Source organism: Priapulus caudatus, unplaced genomic scaffold, assembly GCF_000485595.1.
Source record: "Priapulus caudatus unplaced genomic scaffold, Priapulus_caudatus-5.0.1 Scaffold20, whole genome shotgun sequence".
NCBI lineage: Eukaryota > Metazoa > Priapulida > Priapulimorpha > Priapulimorphida > Priapulidae > Priapulus > Priapulus caudatus.
In genome coordinates this window covers 54721-74289 of record NW_014577081.1, presented here as the reverse complement: position 1 = coordinate 74289, position 19569 = coordinate 54721, and the positions used below count along the sequence as shown (strand labels likewise).

The window sequence follows — 19569 nt, the reverse complement described above, 5'->3', positions numbered from 1 at the left end:
TTTCGCAGAATTTTCCCGTCGGTGATTTTCCGCGTGAACGGGTGGGACGCTATTAGCGCGGCTATTTCACATATGTGTCTGCGATGCTGGCTCAGCATAATTAAGTATCCAAGCGTCACACCCACTGAGTTGTCGAAAGGGTTTGAGAGAGAGAATGAGAGAGGGAAAAAGAGAGAGAGAGATAAAGAAGGGATAGAGAGAGAGAGATAAAGAAGGGATAGAGAGAGAGAGAGAGAGAACGCGTGAGCGAGCGAGAGAGAGAGCGCGCGCGAGTGAAAGAAAGAGAGAGAGAGAGAGAGAGAGAGAGAGAGGTTGATGTGACTCACTCCCATATTGCAGTGCGAGTTTATTGGATGTTTGCCGATGATACCTAGCGCTTTGTTGGGCGGCAGCGTTCACAATATGCTGCAATCTGGGTTTGGAAAGTAATGTGGGAAATTGTTCTATAGTTTAGATACTTGTTTTTCTGGTCTGGATCCAAGTAAAACGCTGGCTCCCTACCGTACTCCTATTGCAACTCTATACGCCAGTAGTGAATAGATACTGTTCTGCCAACTATTGCCTGAATTGTTTCTGCCAGCTATGAAGCAGAAATAATGATTTCAATCTTCCTTACGGTGGCTCGCAGGTGTGAGCAGTCGGTCGTTCACCTGTCACTGCGTTCCTGCGCGTATGATTTACATTCAACAGTTGCCAAGCCGCACCATCACTGCGCGACATACTGCTCTTGTTACCCACTACACTTACTACACACGTATGTGCCGTAGCGAGAGTAACGACTTGTCTCTCGCTGTCGCAGTTCATCAGGTGTCCAATCGGCACCCAGGGGTCACTCTCGTGACCTCTTTAGTGTTACGAGCTGACGTAAGGTCGTTGCCTAGATGGATGGTCACGTTAGAGGACAACAGTGGCCGTGTCCACTCTACTCGCGGTATAGTAAGCAATTGTTACGTGCAAGTCGGCAATCTTTTCTGGCGTGATGTGCGTACTGTCGCGACAAGTTATAGCGATGGGAGGTGCTGAGATTAGGTGGGAGAGCCATCCCGATCAAAGTCACCTGAGTGTGATCTAGTGCAAAGAAGAGCTGTTAGCCAGTCGTAGTGGCTCGCGCAGTCGTTAATGGCTCAATTAGTGGTGCGAACATGTATCTTGGGCCAACAATTAGGCGAAGTTAGCCACTTGGAAGCAAGTTCTCAACGCAAACCATTAATTTGAACACGGAAAAGTGGCAAATTTTTGGTCGCCACGGTGATGCATGAGTGCTGGCTCGCGGGGTACATGCGCGGTCGGCGCGGCGCCGCCCTGGAGACAGACGCTCAAACTAGTTTTCGCACGTGTAATTGCCGCCGTAATGATGGCCCGGCGATTACATCACTGCTAGTTTTCGCCGGTTCGGCTTCGCTGCATCGCTGTTTTGCGTTAGCCGGCAATCATGAAGAAAACCTTGTTGTACCGTAACGCAGTCGACTTTATTCTTCGCGGGTGCTATGTCAGGTAGAATGATCGTGACCGGGGGGGGGGGGGAGGCAAACAGCGGCCGAGCCAATTCCGTTCTAACATGAGACTTCAGGTTATATCTACGAGACGTATTCCTGCTGCGCGTGATACTCATGTGCAGTGATGGTCGCGTCGGCTTTTGAAGGAGCAATCAAATGAGTGGCGTGCAAGCGGCGCTGAGCTGGCGGTCTATTCACCATCACGTGTTCTTTCATTTTGCAGAATTGCCGTATGGTTGGGAGAAAGTGATCGATCCGACGTTCGGCGAATACTACATAGAGTAAGGCGATTTCTCACGGCTGTATTTATTATGTTAGAGCGAAAGCTGGGGCTTAGCCTGTCGTTGGGGCTTGACAGTATTGTGTGGCTGGCTACTAGCCGTAGATGTAAAGCAGCAAGGTTTAGTGCGCAGTGTGGAAATTCACATGCAATTACGTGCAGGTTTTGTGGATGTCTGACATGACTCTAGGCTTAGACTAGACGTAGCTTTAGAGTATTAACATTGCAACTCTCTCAGACTCTGTAAAGATTAATTCATGGTATGACTGTGCAAGATTTACGAACGAGTGCAGCCGTGTGTAAAAGGGGATGAGTAGTTTACATCAGTGAGTAGGTGTATATAATCAAGAGTGAATAATAGAGATCTCTATTATTCACTCCTGATATAATCAAAGACAGTTGTATGTAATGGTACATACAAAATACAATGGCAGCTACAGTGCTTCTGTGTGAGGCAGGGTGAGAGTTGGGATGAAAGTGATATCCGGTGTAGGTTAATCATGCAACACTGAGAATGCCCGTGGATGTGGCCTTGTTACGGACGCAGTGTGACCGCCATATCCTCTTTCCTGTGTATTGTAATGCAAATGAAAGTGAGTAAAAGCAACGCAGCGGCTGCCGTGACGCTGAATTAAAGCTATCTCATCTTTATCCAGGGGCGGATCCAGAGGGGGGGTCGAGGGGGTCCGGACCCCCCCTTTTTACCCCAAAAAAAGGGAAAAAAGCATAAACGCACGCACGCGCGCGCACACACACACACACACACACACACACACACACACACACACACACACACACACCTCTTATATTGTCTCCATAAAAAAAATCCTCAAAGCCTAGTAGATTTTTACAGCATATAGAAGTTGCGTCTTGCACAAGTCTACTAGAATGTTTATATATATATGTGTGTGCGTGTGCGTGTGCATGGGCAATATCAGGAGCTAATAATGACAAATTTATTTCATTATTAGCTCCTGGAAATATGTACGCACACACACAGATACTGATGTACGTACCTTGTTGGTTGGCTGAAATTTCATCTAATGTGTGTGTGCATGTGTATGCAAATACGTAACCCTATATAATGTCATACGTCAGATATATCTGATCAGTTGCATCTGATCATCGCAATCTTGAGTCTATAAACTGTAGTGTTATGAGCCCTCGATGGAATCTCGGAGGCCATAAATCTGGTGATGACGTGCCGCATGTGAGTAACGGTATGTATATGCTTCTAGCCACATTAACCGCAGGACTCAGTACGAGAACCCCGTGCAGCAGGCAAAGACCGACAGCTACCAGAAGTCTCCCTCCTCCTCCACGCTCCCGCGCGCAAAGAAGACGCAGGGCAGCGATGACGAGGGGGCGCCACCGAGGAGGGCACAGAGCGTGAGCGCCGTCAACGGTCCAGGTAGGTTGCGCGAGGCATTCCTTCGCTGCGTCAATCACACTCCCCTCCCCTCCCCCCACCACCGCGGCTCCATCCCCACCTCCTGCTGCTGCGCCCCCAACATGCGGCGATAGGATCTACGGAGAAGTATTTCTCACATGGAAAGTAGGCGATGTTACGGCGGTGTGTTGAAGTGTAGCTGCAGCACCAGCCGGTGGGCATTGTTATAACTACCATCGTAAAGCTAGGGTGAAAGTCGGGGGCCTGTTGTCAGAAGCAAAATTAGTCTTAACATTAAGTAGGAGACTAGTAATTTTAGCCTTAGCTTTTTAAATTAAACACAGGACCATGGGGAGCCTTGCTGTTGATATTACAATACGAGATGAGCATTGTCATCACGTCGTGTACTATTGTGTCTGTGTGTTGTGATTACATTGATGAGCAAATCACAAAATAACTTAACAATCACCAATGTTTGCTTTGATGCACTAGCAGAAGCAAGGTACCGGTATGCTCACAAAGATTTTGTTACGAAGATAAAGATAAATACCTAATGTAGATAAAACAAATAGTCTCAGTGTCGATGACATTTTTGTGTAACATGGTTCTTTTATAAGAGTCTGTGATGTGTTGGTTCTAAAATTGGGATATAATCAGCTAAGATTTAGAATTATTCCAGAGAATTTGCTGACAGTGACAGTGGATTAGAGTATAGCGGTTCAGACGGTTTGTAAACGTAGGCACATTATTCTAGGCTCTGACAACAACCCTTCCTTCTAAGCCCTAACAACCCTTGTCTAATGTGTTTGCAAGTTGATTTCTGCGTTCTGTGCCATACTAGAGCTCATAGGGTCTATGTCCCCCAGGGTACTGCCGGAACGTACCCTGGGTACGGTCCGGTATACCGGAACGTACCCTGGTAACTATTTGATATGGTAAATTAGGGTTAGGGTTAGGGAGTAGGCGTAGGCGACTCCCTAGACTCGTTAGTGGAGTAGGCGGGTACGGTCCGGCATATTAGATAGTACCAGGGTACGTTCCGGCAGTACCCTGGGGGGCATAGACCCTCTCAGCCATACTAGAGACATAATAGTTGAACAAACTACAATTACTGCTAACACCGACACGCATTTCATTCGTGGACTTACCGGAAATTGTACAGTGTAAAATGCGCGTGCTCATGCACGCACGGCTTTCACAAATTACACGCACCATTTCGTGCACGGGTGTGTTCCGAGAAGTACCACCCCAGTCTGCGTGGAAGTCTCAACTGTCTCATCAGAATCTACCATGGTTAGCACGTAGAGAAAACCTCCACTACCTGTTATCTCTCTACTGTAAGTACTGCAGCGCAGCAGCCAGCCAATAAGGAAGCGACATAATTTTGTTGGGCGGGTCTCGTGGGGGTTATTTAAAGTTGCATTTGGCCGCAGGCGTGAATAAGAATAAGCGCACCGTCTAACCGTCTGTTTTTTGTACTGAGGTAGTTAAGCATTTTGTAGTAGGTGCTGGGTTCTCAGCAGGGGTGCAGACAACGAGGGTTGGGGTGCGGGCAGTTTGCAATAAATAGGTCATTGAGTGAACGTTTTGTTCGTGTGGACTTGACTTGCCGAGACCCTGCTGTAGGTACATTAATGGTTTTGGGATTAATATTGTTCTTGCGAAACTTTTTAGAGGTTACTTTTTGCCTTCAGGCCGTGCAGGGGGTAGCTCAAGAAGACTGCTGCTTTCTAGTAACTGGGTAGGGTTGGTTAGCTGGATAGAGGTTGGTTAGTTGGATAGAGGTTGGGGTGAGTTTGAATGTGAACGAATCAAGAGGATCAGTACGAAATAAAAGAAATGATAAAATAGTCCCGATTGTCATCATGATGATTCTTGATTTTCTGGTAAAGTCGGTTACGAATTGAAACGTATATTGTGAGTGGCGAATTTTCTCTCATTCTCTTGGTGAAAAAAACTGACAAAAGGTTAGCGGGAGTAATTTTTAGGTGGGATTTACATGCTTGCGTTTCCCTTCATGCAGGCATCCCCCCTGATATATACATGAAGAGTCCATAATAGAAAACTTAGAAAAAATCTCTATTATGGACTCTTGATAAGATCATTAATTTCTAATTAACTATATTTTTGTACCACGTCTGCTGCTTTTACCAATTAATCAGCCAGCGGTTCCTGAAATAGGAAGCTCATGTTGGCTACCACAAAGAGGTCACTTGTTCGATTCTGCATGTGCGCTGGTGCTTCGTATCTGCGCTGCGTCACTGCGCATTCCCCCGGCTCGTTAGATATGGCTGTATTTCTTCGTTACGTGTATCATTACCTGTGCTTTGTTAACGTGCCGGCGTCTCGTTGCGCGTACCTGCATCGCTCTGTTAGCTGGGAGCGTCCCGTAGTGCGCGTCTTCGTCGTGTGTGAATGTCAGGTACGCTGGCAGCCGAGCATGAAGCTGCGGGCGCCTCGGGGCAGCAGCTTACGCTTGCTTGCGCCGCACACACAGACAATGCCAGCGAAGCGACGACCACGCAACGGCTGTGCATGCCGACAGCTCCGGCTGCTCTCGCACGCACGGCACAGCACAGCACGCACACACGCACGCACGGCACGCACACAACACACCGTGACACGCCTTGCACACACCGCACACACGCCACACAACACACACACACACACACACACACACACACACACGCACACAACACACACACGCCTCTGTGTACCCTGAGACGACAGGCCCCATGTTTCTCTCAACGGTCTACTGTCAACTCAGGGTTCTCCAAGCTTTTTCATTATAGCATGGCGGGTGCTGCCTTTACGGTCCTAGTTGCAAATCGCCGAAGGCGGTTTGCGTGCTAGGGGGGTCTGTGGGCTATGATATTTAGCATGGCGGCTATGATATTAAGAGTGGCGGATGCATTTTAGCATGACGGGGCTCGCCGATAGCCTGGCGGGCCGCCAGGCTATAAGTGCCCTTGGAGAACCCTGCTGAACTATAAGAAAAGTTCATGTTAAGACTAATGTTATGACTCATTTTATTTCTGACGGCAGGCCTCAGATCATTAATGATTGTATTATGAACAGCCTATCAGGGTTCTCCAAGCTTTTTCATTATAGCATGGCGGGTGCTGCCTTTACGGTCCTAGTTGCAAATCGCCGAAGGCGGTTTGCGTGCTAGCGGCGTCTGGGGGCTATGATATTTAGCATGGCGGCTATGCTATTTAGAGTGGCGGGTGCATTTTAGAATGGCGGGGCTCGACGATAGCCTGGTGCGCCGCCAGGCTGTAAGTGCTCTTGGAGAACCCTGCCTATTAAGAGGGGCTATGGGTGGAGTGAATTGACGTGATGTTAGTTATTGTATTGTTAAACGCACATATCCATACAAAATTATCACAAGAGCAGTAAGCTATTCTCAAGTGCATGTTTATCTATTGCATGTGATGGCTGTGCTACAAGTTATTGATTGCGCCTATTATTATATGCACGGCATTATATTGATACAAGTATGCAAGAATGCCAGATGTCCCGGTCTGTTTTAAAAGGAATGTCCTCGTCGTCATCTAAAACCCGTATGTGCTGCTGTTTGTGTAAATAAGCAGTGACCCACATGACCTGGCTGAAACCTACTTCATCAGTGGCCAGCCGAGATAGTCCATGCTGTTCATGTCTCGCGTGATCAGTCTTGGCTTTAAAAAATTATCTGTCTTTCTGCAATGGATGGCTGTCTCGTATAAAAACAATACGGACACTGAGCCTTAATCCTCGATCAGATCTAGTACTGCGTTCTCTAGCTATAATGTCTATGCTGTGCATCTCCTCGTGTTCTCTTATGATGTTGCTTCTTACGTCCTGGGTTAATAATAAAAGTACACACATTCTAGGGCACTATCTATCTCGTCTTTTATTCCACGAATTAAGTCATTCCCTTTCATCTTCACATCGGTTTTGAAGTAATTGCCACGTTAGTCCATTTTCTATTGCTCGATGTTGTCAACGCCATTGTAACTACCGTCATGGTGGCGGGTGTCATTCATTCCATTTCTTTCCTAATCCCACACGGCTTAGTAAATCACGCGTTACTGATTCGGCTTAACCGTTTTCTTGTAATCTCGCGCGTTGGTCGTCGTCGTTGCTGTGGTATTCACCGCTTCGTTCACCGCCGTCAGGGTGCGAAATTAACGCGAGTCCGGAGTCAAATACTCCCTGATTTACTGTCGGGCTCCCTGATTTGACATATGCAGGAGTCCGTGTGACTCAAAGCTTTTTTCAGCAAATTTTTAATTTTGAACTTCAGACTAAGGACTCCCTCATTTTGCTGCGGACTCCCTCTTTTTGAGGGCAGGGAGTCCGTTGGACTCCCTTGTTCAAAAGTTCAAAAGATACCCCTGCTCACAGTATCAGGTAGTGCTCACAGTATTTTTTCAGCAAATCTCTAATTTTCTGTTGGACTCGCTGCCCTCAAACGTTAATTTCTACGCGGTCGTTGCAGCGTCGCCGCGCGTGTTCTTCACGCGTGACCCGGCTGAGCTGCAGGGCGAGATGATCAACACCAGCCTCGTGAAGAGCTCGCGCGGGTTTGGCTTCACGATCGTCGGTGGCGACGAGCAGAACGACGAATTCCTGCAGATCAAGAACGTCGTTCCCGACGGGCCGGCCGACATCGACGGCAAGCTGAGAACAGGTACGCTGACGGTAGCGATGACTCCTTCTTCATCTTCTTCTTCTTCTCGGGTTACTACACTACTCTCGGCCCAGCCACTGCAGCACACAGGACCTGGCACGGTGGTTGAAAGCGTCAAGGTCTCCAGGGCTACACGGTTCTGGTAATAGGGGGCATTCCAGGAGATGTCCCATAGTCTGGTCCTCCCCGCAGTCACATTCGGTTGGGCCATCTTCAGTGTATCCCCATTTCTGCATGAGTGCCCTGTATCAACCAAAACCTGTCCTGAGGCGATTTAGGCATAACCACGTCGGCCATACATTGTTGTTTCCGGGGGGGCTTCTCCCTCATATGAATTCATATTTATTTTGTGATAAATCCAAGAAATGAACTTAATATCGAAATTTTCGATAGTAAGTTCATTTCTTGGATTTAACACAAGATAAATATGAAGTCATAGTTTCAACGAAATCCAATGAACTTATTTCATTCATTTTCCTCCCTCATAGTTTGTCTGTAATAGTGTCTTCGGTCAATAGTATAACACAGGATGTACAGCAGTTGTAAACATCTAAGTGTACTACTAAGTATGCACAACTAGGTAAACAACTTGATAGTTGTAGCTGGCATTCTGTCGTTCTGTAAAGACGGCCAATTAGTAAGATTGAAGATGAAGGCAATACTCAGTCCTCAAACCTGGGCACAGTTTTAGATGTCTTTACGCATTTACCACACATCACATCGGCTGTAAGCAGTCGCCCTTGTGCAATTAGCTTGCGTTAGCAATGTTTTAAATTAACGTCCTTGCAGTATAAATTTTTGCCATGAGCCAGCAGAAAATCGATTAACTTGACATTTATTTGCAATTTGACAACAAAACGTTGTTTAAAACTAGCAGGATTTATTAGTGCTTGCAGTCCGCTGCTGCATTTACGAACTGCTGCTGTTGCTGCCTTGTTTTGCTGCTGCCTCCGCCGCTGCTGTTGCATCTATGAACCTCTGCTGCTGCGAGGTGACTGCGTTAACTCGGCTGTCTTGCCGTGCACAGGTGACGTGCTGGTCTACCTGGACGACCACTGCGTGCTCGGATTCACCCACACCGACGTCGTCTCCATCTTCAAGACGATCGCGGTCAACCAGAGCATCCACCTGATGGCGTGCCGCGGATACTCGCTGCCCTTTGACCCGAGCGATCCGAACACGGAGATCGTTACGACTGTCGCCGTGACGTCGTCGAAGTCGCCAGCCGACGCTGGTCATCGCCGCGTGAACGGTGGCGCCCCCTTGACGCCGCCCACCGCCGCAGCACCGCCAGAGTTCCTCAACATGTACATCCGCAAGGGTGAGATGGGATTCGGTTTCACGATTGCCGACAGTGCGTATGGCCAGAAGGTAATAGTAGTGTTGATAGTGTGTTATATGTATTTATTCAGTTCGTAGTTATATTATTTTTGATAACAATGTTTTTATTATATTTATAAACAATATAAATAAATTCTATCACATTCTTTACATCACGAAAGAATCTAAACAAAGAGAAAACTTTACGACAATGCCCGCCCACTTCAAATTATAAACAAATTTAAAAACAAACTGCAAATTTACATCTGTTGTAATTCCTAAAAGAAAAACTGTCGAGGAAAAAAATCTCGAAAAGATGTCGTGGGTGTAATTAATAGTTGCGTGTGATATGCTGCAGTGTGAAATGAACGCAAGTCCGGAGTCAATTACTCCCTGATTTACTGTCGACTCCCTGATTTGACATATGCAGGAGTCCCTGTGACTCCCTGAAAATTTTGCTATGCTAACTAGTTCGTTCGAGAGCACAGCCTCGCGGAATTACCATGTTTTTTTTTTAGCAAATGACCCAAGAAAATTTGGCAGACGTACACCGCAAATGTCCTTTTTGTTCATATCTGCGGTACTACTTGTATGCTACGGACTCGCTTGTTCAAAGAGGAGTTGGACTCGCTTGTTCAAAAGTTAATTTCTACCCCTGGTGCTGTGTTCAGGTGAAGAAGATCATAGACCGGGCGCGCTGCCGCGACCTTGAGGAGGGCGACATTCTCGTGCAGATCGGCAGCGTGGACGTGCGCGACGGCTCGCACGCGGACGTCGTGCACGCGCTCAAGGCCTGCCCGAAGAACCACGAGTCCCTCATCGTCGTGCAGCGCCGCCTACCCGCCGCCGCCGCGCTCACCCCGGCCACGCCCCCTCCTAACGGCTTCTCGACGCCGAAGACCGACAGCCTGCTAGAGGGCGCTCACGGACCGGGGACTCCGTCGCGCACGCACGAGGCGCGCCCGGGTGTGCGGGCAGCGGCCGACGACAGCGGCGGTAAGAGGGGGTACGCGGCGGCGGCGGCGGCGGACGAGGGGAGGAAGCAGTCGGAGTACGGAGCCGGGTACGCGGCGGACGACCCGCAGCGGCTGTCGTCGACCGCTACGCCGACGAATGACTTCAACACGCGAGACTTTGTGCCGGCGTCTTACTACACGGAGACGCCACCCAGGGGCAGCCAGCAGATGTCACGCAGCTACGAACGTGGGTAGCACGAGTGTTGAACCTACCGATCTTACACTGAGATTAACTGTGGTGTTGACTCTGATTAAACTCTTCGAAAAAAATGGTTTTAGTGTAAATGTTTGTGAACGAGTGCATTTCAGCGTGAACTCCTTCGTTGACTTTGAATTGGGTGAAGCGTCTAGTGAAGGTTTTACCGCAAACATTAATCTTGCTAGTAGTGTTGAGGTGAGATCGGTGTTGCTTCTCGTTTCCAGTGCCGCCTGACCAGCATCCCTACAGCTCCTCCCTGTCGCCACACAACCCCGACTACGGTATCCACGGCAACGGCCGGCAGCAGTCGCCGGGGCCGAGCCCTTCGCTGAACGGGCAGTCGGGAGCGAGCTCGCTGTACACGACCAGTCCCAGCCACCAGCCAGTGCACTCCACCTACTTCAACAGTCAGTCGTCATACGAGCACGAGCCGGGGCCAGGCGGCGGCGGCGGAAGCGGAAGTTACGAGGGCCGGGAATCGTGTGGCGATTACGACGAGTACAGCGTGACGCTGCATCGCATGGAGACAGGGTTTGGTTTCCGCATCGTGGGCGGCGTGGAGGAAGGCTCGCAGGTACGCTTGCAGGGTCGCTGCGCTAGCTGCTCCCGCTATTCCTCATTACGCTATTTGCGTGAGATTGGTCACGTTGCCTTGCCTCGTGTTGTTTACACGCTGTTGTTGTGTCTTGAACGTCCCGCGAAAGTCGTTACACTCTGTGTTATATCCGTAGAGCGATATATGGCATCCATGACGTCATTCTTGTTACAGTTGGTTTAAGTAAAGCGATTTAATTCCATTTTTCAATTGTGTCTGATGCAGGTTGCCGTAGGAACGATTGTGCCCGGTGGTGCTGCGGATATTCATGGGAGGCTGAGGATGGGTGATGAGATTCTGTATGTGGATGGACACAGCGTTGCCGGAGCGTCGCATCACACTGTTGTTCAGCTGATGGGAAATGCATCCAATGCAGGCCGAGTCACTGTTACCGTCAGACGAAGAAAGCCAGGTAGCAACATGTATAAATACACACCATGTGTACATACTTGAGAAAGTGTGGAATATAGAGCTGTAATCCGCTAAGTTGGCGAATGCTAAAATAACTGACGCATGTGTGATTTTGAAAGTGAGTATGAGAAGTGTGTATAGCCACAGCCTTACCACAAAATTCATGTTACTTTATCTGATTTCACTGCACATATATGCAGATGATTTTCGATTTATTGCAATGAATTCAGTGTGATTTTTGCAGTAAAGTTACGTACTTATAAATGAGACACGGTGTCAGTTATTCTAGTGCGGTGTTAGATAGCCACACTCTGCCCTTGATACATTATGCATTATGTACACAGTTCCAGTAACTGCAATTTTGTAATACACCGTTTCTAAACGGAGACTCGCTATCAACCATTCTAACCATAAAGCATACACACTAGCCAGTTTTTAACATGTTATGTCTTGTACACGTACACATTCTAGCTAACAAACTTGTGCAACGAGAGCAGGTAAAGAGTTCGATTACTTTCTAAAATACATTCTTAATATTTATACCTGATTTATATGTTATGTCAATATGAGTGCTGTGTGGGATTAGTCTTGGTGTAGCTGTGCAGGCCCGTAGCCAGGGGGCGTTCGGGGGTGTGTGCACGAACCCTCCCCCCCCCAAGCCCCCTCCTGATCAAAAAATCAAATAAAAAATTTTCTATTTGAAAATTTGCAAGAATTCCACTTCAGGTATGCACCAGATCGCTCCATTTTAGTGTAATAATTCGCAAAATCTCCCACCCTCCCCCTGCTCGGTCGCTATGCACCCTCGCTCGGTCACTTCGTGCCCTCACAAATTTCCATCATTTAAAAACGAACCCCCCCCCCTAATATAAAGCCAAGGGCTGTGTGTGCGTGCTTGCGTGTGCGTGCGTTGGGCCACCCTTAAAAATTGTTTGTTTCCCCTTTACCTACTCGCCTCTCAGGGTACCGAGTAGGTAGGTAGGTGAAAAATCTTTTGTATTTTGTTTTGACAAGATGTGTGTATGTATATTGTACATTCTGTTTTGTGTATATGTTTTTGCGGAACGAATTTGATTTTTTTTTGGGCGAAACGAAAAAATTTTTGTTTTGTTTTAATCGGCCAATAAAATGTGTCGAGTAGCGGCGTTTTGGCGAGTCGGTCGGTAAAGGGGAAACAAGCAATATTTTATCTTAGGCCTTGTCTAATGTCGCGTGCATCGCATCGTTTGTAGATGCTGACGTGGAGGTGGACTACCCGTACGACGTGACGGTCGTGCGACGTGACAACGAGGGATTCGGATTCGTCATCATCTCCTCTGTCGTCCATCATGGCTCCACCATAGGTACGCTTGCCACCCCCTGCGATATGTGAACGCCAGATCAGTGGATAAGGGTAGATGTACAGCAGTGTTAGAAATAAGGGAAAAAATTTGCTTGTTCTGATTAATAATATAGAAATATAGTAAATGTGTAATACATTTAATCAAATTAAATTTTAGACCCAATATCTTACTTTGTAATTTTAATACAGTTCATAGCAGTTCAAATCCGGCACCAAACATGAAAGAACATAAAGAAGAAAAATTGCTCAAAAAAGTTGCTATAAAAAGCTGCTTGTCTAGCGGCCAAGCTACTGGAAATGTCTACTTGTCCTCCGCGGAAATGGACAAGTGAGGACAAACGGATAGCCCTTATTTCAAAACACTGCTGTACATAGCATGGACATGGTGCAGCCCTTATTTCAAAACACTGCTGTACATAGCATGGACATGGTGCAGCCCTTATTTCAAAACACTGCTGTACATAGCATAGACATGGTGCAGCGTGCTGCGTCTCTGCCACATTATTGACTTTGTCTGAGTTGATCGGTTTAAAGATTAGTTAGAAAAAAAAAAAATTTAGAGGTCATCATTAGCAGGTGAGCTGCAAGGACGCTGCAAGCCTTGTGTTTCGCCTCGTCATTTTGTCGTTTGCGTTGCACAGGTCGGTTGATAGAGGGCAGCCCTGCAGAGCGTTGCGGACGGCTGGGATTGGGCGACCGAATATTGGCTGTCAACGGCGTCAACATTGTCAATCTGCAGCACGGTGACGTCGTCAAACTGATCAAGGACTCGGGACTGCGGGTGACGCTCACTGTGGGGGCGCCGCTGGCCGACGACGAATGTCACACGAGCAACATGATACAGCAGGTGTGTGAGCATTGGTGTAGCCGCGCGGGTTGCTCATGCTGCGAGTCACGTGTAACAGTCGCGTGGGTAGATGATGTTCACACGCACATCAGTTCAGCGAGGACCAGTAGAATTGCGACCACTTAACAACACTAACAGATGCCAAAAATATTCGTCTCTGTTTACTAACAGTCCCCTATGGATATAACTAGCTCTTCTTTTCTCTCTGTCTAGCTCTCTAGAAGTTCTTCTATGGTAACTGAACGGGCATTTCCCACACACCGTAAGAAAAAACCAAGTTTAGATAGCTTTAGCAACTCACAGACAGTACAGAGGCATTCCTCCGGTAGCTCCCCGAGAGAGCTAATGAAAAACAGAAGAGACCTGCAGCACCAAACTTCTCCTGGTCCCCAAGGGGAGACACTGTATGACAGACCTGTGATGGGGCTGCCGTACAGTTCATCACAGGTATAGACAGGGAGATGTAACGTATTATCTTCGCAAAATGTGCGTGGTTAGCTGCAGTTCTTGATTCGATTTGGGAATTTTCTTTGTGTGTTGCTTGTTATTGTGTGAGAGGCTCTCATCATGTTTAAGTAATGTAATTTAGAGACGATTAACATACTAGTTGCAATTTCGCCTATGTTTGACGATTTTTGGCTGATGTTGGTGTTGTGATTGGTTTATGCTATGGTTTATGTCGGGTGGTTTGTTGATTTCGAATGCCTAGCATTTCCTCAATTTGCGTTGAAAGCTATTTGCTAAGCGATTGTGCATTATATAATACTTGTGTCCGGATTGTTCCAGCTATGTTTGTCTTTCTTTGTGGGGTTTTCTATGTGAAGTAGAATCTCCCAACGACCTCTGTCGATTGCATCTTCAGCATATATCATCTTGCATGTTATTGTGTCTATTTTTGTTTAATCATAAGAAATAACAGATTGAAATGATAGCAGTAGTAAAGCCAGCATTTGGAACATGTAGAGTATGAGATACACGTCTGATTTACCACCGTTTTCCCCTCGTTTGTATCACACATCTCGTTTGCTCGATCCTGCACTGTCTCATCACGCGGAACCACCGAGCGACTAACCTCGTGTAGACTGACAGTCTCTGCCCGTTGCAGCCTTCTCCCCACCAGGAGGCGCCTCCCCCGATGAAGCCGGCGCGCTCGCACTCCCCGGCGTCGCGCTCACCGCCGCCGCCGCCGCCGCCGCCCGCCGCCGCCGACCAGTACCACGCCGTCGAGCTGCGACGCGGCACGCGCGGATTCGGTTTCAGCATCCGTGGCGGCGCTGAGTTTGGCAACATGCCGCTGTTTGTCCTGCGCATCGCTGACAGCGGGCCGGCGCATGCCGACGGACGGATAAAGGTGAGCGGTGGCCCGCCGCGGCAGAGCGGAGTTAGCTAGAGGCATCGTCGCTTACCCTGTGATTGCTGTCAGACCTGCGCTAATGGTGTCTCTGTAGAGTGAACACCTGTTTAAAAGAGGGAAATTTTGGCATTTCTGTTGAGTGGCAGTTACACAGTGAAACTACATATAGAATGAAAACGTGTGTATTGAAGTCACTTTTTTGGTATTTCCCGTGGGTATCAGCTATACAGTGGAACCACCTTCATACATAAAGGTCACCTTCGGCATAACCCTCTAGTGATCCTTGTGTACAGATTTGCCGGAAGCTGTAATTAATATTTGTTCAGTTTCAACACGACATCGTCCCTAGCTCCAGGGAACGGCCGCCTATTAAAGGACCGTGCACAGACACGTCCGGCCTCACACTTGCTCTGCGATTACCACTGTCACTGACCCAGTCCTCCTACATCACGATCATGCGTTGTCTGCTGCGAGGTCATCACGTCAAGTCACTTTGGTTGTGTCGTTGCAGGTTGGGGATGAGATTATCGAGATCAACTCGCACAACACGAAGGGTATGAGTCACGCTCAGGCGATCGAGCTCATCAAGCAGGGAGGACAGCTGGTGAGGCTGCTGGTACGGCGCACCGGTGTCGTCCCGCCCGCCCTCGGTGAGTAACGTACCTACACGCCTTACCCATCACTTATTATATGTATTGTATGTGCGTGCGTACTTATACTCCTGATCCGTCACTTATTATATGTGTTGTATGTGCGTGCGTACCTATGCTCCTGATCCGTCACTTATTATATGTGTTGTATGTGCGTGCGTGCCTATACTCCTGATCCGTCACTTATTATATGTGTTGTATGTGCGTGCGTGCGTGCCTATACTCCTGATCCGTCACTTATTATATGTGTTGTATGTGCGTGCGTGTATATGCCACTGATCCTGACATCGGGTGCAATCTTCTTTCTGTCCTATTTGCTCTAGGAGAGAAATATCTCCTTTAAAGAAATGGAGACATTATTACTGGAGTCTTTTCTTAGTAATTTTTCCCATGCAAGCTTACTTATTTGCCTGACCCGTGAAAAATTGAGGTGTCTTGAAATTCTCATGTACAGTATAGCCCCGTTATAACGCGATGGTTGGGGTCCATAAAATGTCATTGTGAAAAAAGCGGGATCGCACTAACTGACTAAATCGGGTCTATTTATATGTGGATATATTAGAGCAAAAAATGTGGTCCAACGACTCATCGCGTTATATCCGTTTTCACGTTAAATCGGGGCGCGTAAAATCGGAGCTCCACTATATTACCAATGCTCGTGACAGCCACCAGCGAAGTCAAGGCACAGAGTAATTGATGGTATTTTGATGGAATCCTTATATACTGTCTCTACCAGAGCAAGGACTTCCCTCTCCACTGGACGCAAGGTTGTCCTCGCAAGCTGGACCGCTCAGCCACAGCTCCCCCAACATTGCCAAAGGTGGGAGCCAGGACAACTACCCCCAGGACGCTTCACGCGGCCACCACCAGCAGCCCATGGTGGAGCAGTTCCAGCAGATGAACGTCGGCGGCGGCGGCGACAGTGGCGGACATCTACCGTCCTCGCATACGTACCCCGACGCACAGGGCAGGATGTGGCTGAACGACGGCAGTGCCTACCCGCGGCACGATGAGCCTGACAGCTACCCGCAGTACGCCGACGCCGCCCGCTACCCTCACCACCCTCACGCTGACACCGACGCGGACCACTACCCGCAGCGGCCGTACGTGCAGCACGGTGCGGCCGATGCCGCCGGCAGGTACCGCGGTCAGGCGACCGACGGCAGCAGTCAGCAGGCGGGCGATGCGCGCTCGCCGCCCTACAGGGGCCAGATGGGGTACGTGTACAACGAGAACCTGGCGAACGAGCAGCGCACGCATGGCCGCGCCCCCGTGCGGCAGAGTCGGCCGGAGCAGCACGGCAGCCCGCTGGACGCGCCGCACGATGGCTACCGCCACCAGGTGGCGCACGCGTACAACGGCGAGCAGGGCGGCGGCACGATGCAGGCGGAATATGCGGCACCTCCCTACGCGCATTCGGGCGTCGACGCCGATTTCCCCCCTGCACATTACCAGTACAGACCGACAGGCAGGGCCGTGCCCAGCTACGGGACATAGCCAGGAGTCTGTGTACAATAACATCATTGTCCCATCACTGCAAAGCTAAAGATGAGACCACCAGGCCGTCATATTGGCGAGCAGGAATCTGTTTTAAGCGTATTAATTTAATGAAGTGCGTTTAATTAAACAGTGTCCAACTTCCTCTGCTTAGATCTCTACCTTTGTGCCAATCAATATGTTGGCCAAGTGACGTCACATAATTCCCATAGTGCACTATCCATTTCTAAGATATAGATCATGTATAGTAGCGGCGATGTGGTGCGAAGATGTTCACCTCTGTTGGGGAGTGGCGTTGTGCAGCGCCTGTTGGGAAGCATACGCCTGCATCCACGGCGGACCTGATCTCTGAGGCATCGTGTTGCAAGTGATCGTTTCTGTTTGTTTTACCCCGGCAGTGGTCGTGGATATGTGTGTGTAGTTGATTGGTTTAGAATCTGAGGGTGACTTCACTGACTGAGTCATGTAAAGACCATCTCGTTCCTTTAGGAAAAACTAGAACTCTATGCAGTGTCATCCTGTAAAGCATTTCATTAATAAATTACAGCTAAAATTTGATGTTACGTTCAAGTCAGAAGAGCTGTGTGCTAGTTTTTGGGAAGTTCCAGTCAGTTCCAATAGTACTGTGCAATTGTTTAATGTATATCTGAAGCCAGAAGTCCAGCTAGTGCTAATTCTATTCTTGTTTTTACAGTAAATCTAAAGGTTGTGACTAAACATTCCCCTTGTAAATACGTGTGAAATTAACTGGAGTGAAAGAGAAAAATGTATATTTTTAATGACTGCATATCAACTTTTAATTAATAATCATTGTTTAACTGTAATCTGTGTGTATAGTCGTTTATGGTCGTTTTTTAGTGTAGCTCGGCAGCTAATTATTATTCCCCATGTCGATTTTTTTTAAATCTGAGTTGTGGCATAATCGAATGTGGATGCTATGCAATGTCTGCACATGGCTTTTAATTCTGCTCAAGCGTTCACTGCAGCAATCGTGGAATATTGCTTGTTATCCTCCTGTGTGTGTTTTCCGAGTGGCAGATAATTAAGGTGATTCAATGTTACGTTAACAAGAATTGGCACAGCATTCCAATCGTAAGACTGCAAGTTATGTGCGTTGTTATTCCCTTTGTGAAGTATAACGGTAAGTGATCGGCGACATCAAAGCAGACGTAAAAATACGATGCTAGGGAGAAATAAATTTGCCTTTTAATTACAATGTAACTGTGAAGTTGTGTTGCGTTTTAAAACATTCCAATTGAAGCAACCGTTTACCGTGCATCATTTTAATGGCATGATTCAACTCGTGCATCCCGCCGTAGACGATTTGATATTTTGAGTGTATATTATGAATATAGAATTTAGGCAGTTAATAACTGACAGCTTTAAAAATTGGTCAGTAACTAAACACAGGTTCATGGTTGTGTCATCCAATAATATATAACTGTGATTTTAAACTGTAAATATCCCGTTATATCTTGTAGCCACCTCCTTTATCACAGACAAATAACAGAAGAAACAAGATTCAGAAAACTTTCGGCATGAATTATATACTTTTGCGTGTAAAGTTGTGATTGTAAAGTAAATATTCTACTTTATTAAGTATTTTCAGTTACAATATGCAAATAGCAGTTTGCAAATCATGCTAATTGTCAAGTGTAATTAATAATTATGTACATGTATCTATCATGAAATGGCAGTGCTATGTTGAATATAGATGATAGTCTTGGTATATTTTTCACTCATATATTGCCTTTTAAGATGTTGAAACAATAAATACCTTTTCTATAGCACGTTTTATATTTTGACAATTTTATTATTTACAGGCCTGCAGTACCCTCCGGGAGACCTACACACATTATAGTGGGGAAATTAGAAATTATACAGTACTTGGGTTGACTTATGGAAACCATGAAAAAAGTATTCCCTCGTACCCAACCCTTCCTGCAATTAGCTGTTTGTCCTTGCTATTCCAATTGCGCCCACACGTTATATGTATTTTTGTTGTGTTATGGTTATATGTCATGTCGCCCAGAATTTCTGTAAACAAGAGCATACCGTTAGATCTGACAAGCCAAGACAACTAGCATCGAAGCACTGTTAATACATCACCAACTCCGCTGGGCTGGCCATGTTACCCGAATGCCTAGCCACAAACTTCCTAAGCAAGTCCTATATTCCCAGTTGCGACAAGGTGAACGCACGAGAGGAGGAGAAAGAAAGTGCTACAAGGATGTACTCAAACGCAACCTACAAAAGTGTAACATCGACCCTAGCACCTGGGAAACTTGCGCTTGATCGCCATCAATGAAGAACAAGTGCCGCAGAGCGACAGCGCTCATCTAACGTCTACTGCGGTGACTCTGTGGTGGAGTGGTGGGATTCTAGTAAACCCTGTTAGTCCCAAATGTGTTCACATACACGCCGAAACAGTGGAGTGCACAGGGGTGGTATCAGGAACCTTCTCAAAAGAATGTACGTTGAGATAGTTATGTAAGTT

General features: G+C 47.4%; 1 protein-coding gene across 6 annotated transcripts in view; it reads left to right on the top strand.

Annotated features, from left to right (window-relative positions):
• Window positions 1-18862, top strand: part of LOC106812025 (membrane-associated guanylate kinase, WW and PDZ domain-containing protein 2-like) — a 54301-nt gene extending 35439 nt beyond the window's left edge. For all 6 annotated transcript variants that reach the window (XM_014815788.1, XM_014815796.1, XM_014815780.1 and 3 more), the window contains 12 exons: window positions 1720-1777; window positions 3015-3187; window positions 7650-7841; window positions 8869-9212; window positions 9833-10364; window positions 10601-10950; window positions 11197-11383; window positions 12615-12725; window positions 13366-13571; window positions 14677-14922; window positions 15437-15575; window positions 16312-18862. In XM_014815788.1, coding sequence (XP_014671274.1) covers window positions 1720-1777; window positions 3015-3187; window positions 7650-7841; window positions 8869-9212; window positions 9833-10364; window positions 10601-10950; window positions 11197-11383; window positions 12615-12725; window positions 13366-13571; window positions 14677-14922; window positions 15437-15575; window positions 16312-17072 — 3299 coding nt within the window. In that variant the 3' untranslated portion in view covers window positions 17073-18862. The remainder of the gene's footprint in view (window positions 1-1719; window positions 1778-3014; window positions 3188-7649; window positions 7842-8868; window positions 9213-9832; window positions 10365-10600; window positions 10951-11196; window positions 11384-12614; window positions 12726-13365; window positions 13572-14676; window positions 14923-15436; window positions 15576-16311) is intronic.
• Window positions 18863-19569: the final 707 nt, after the last annotated feature.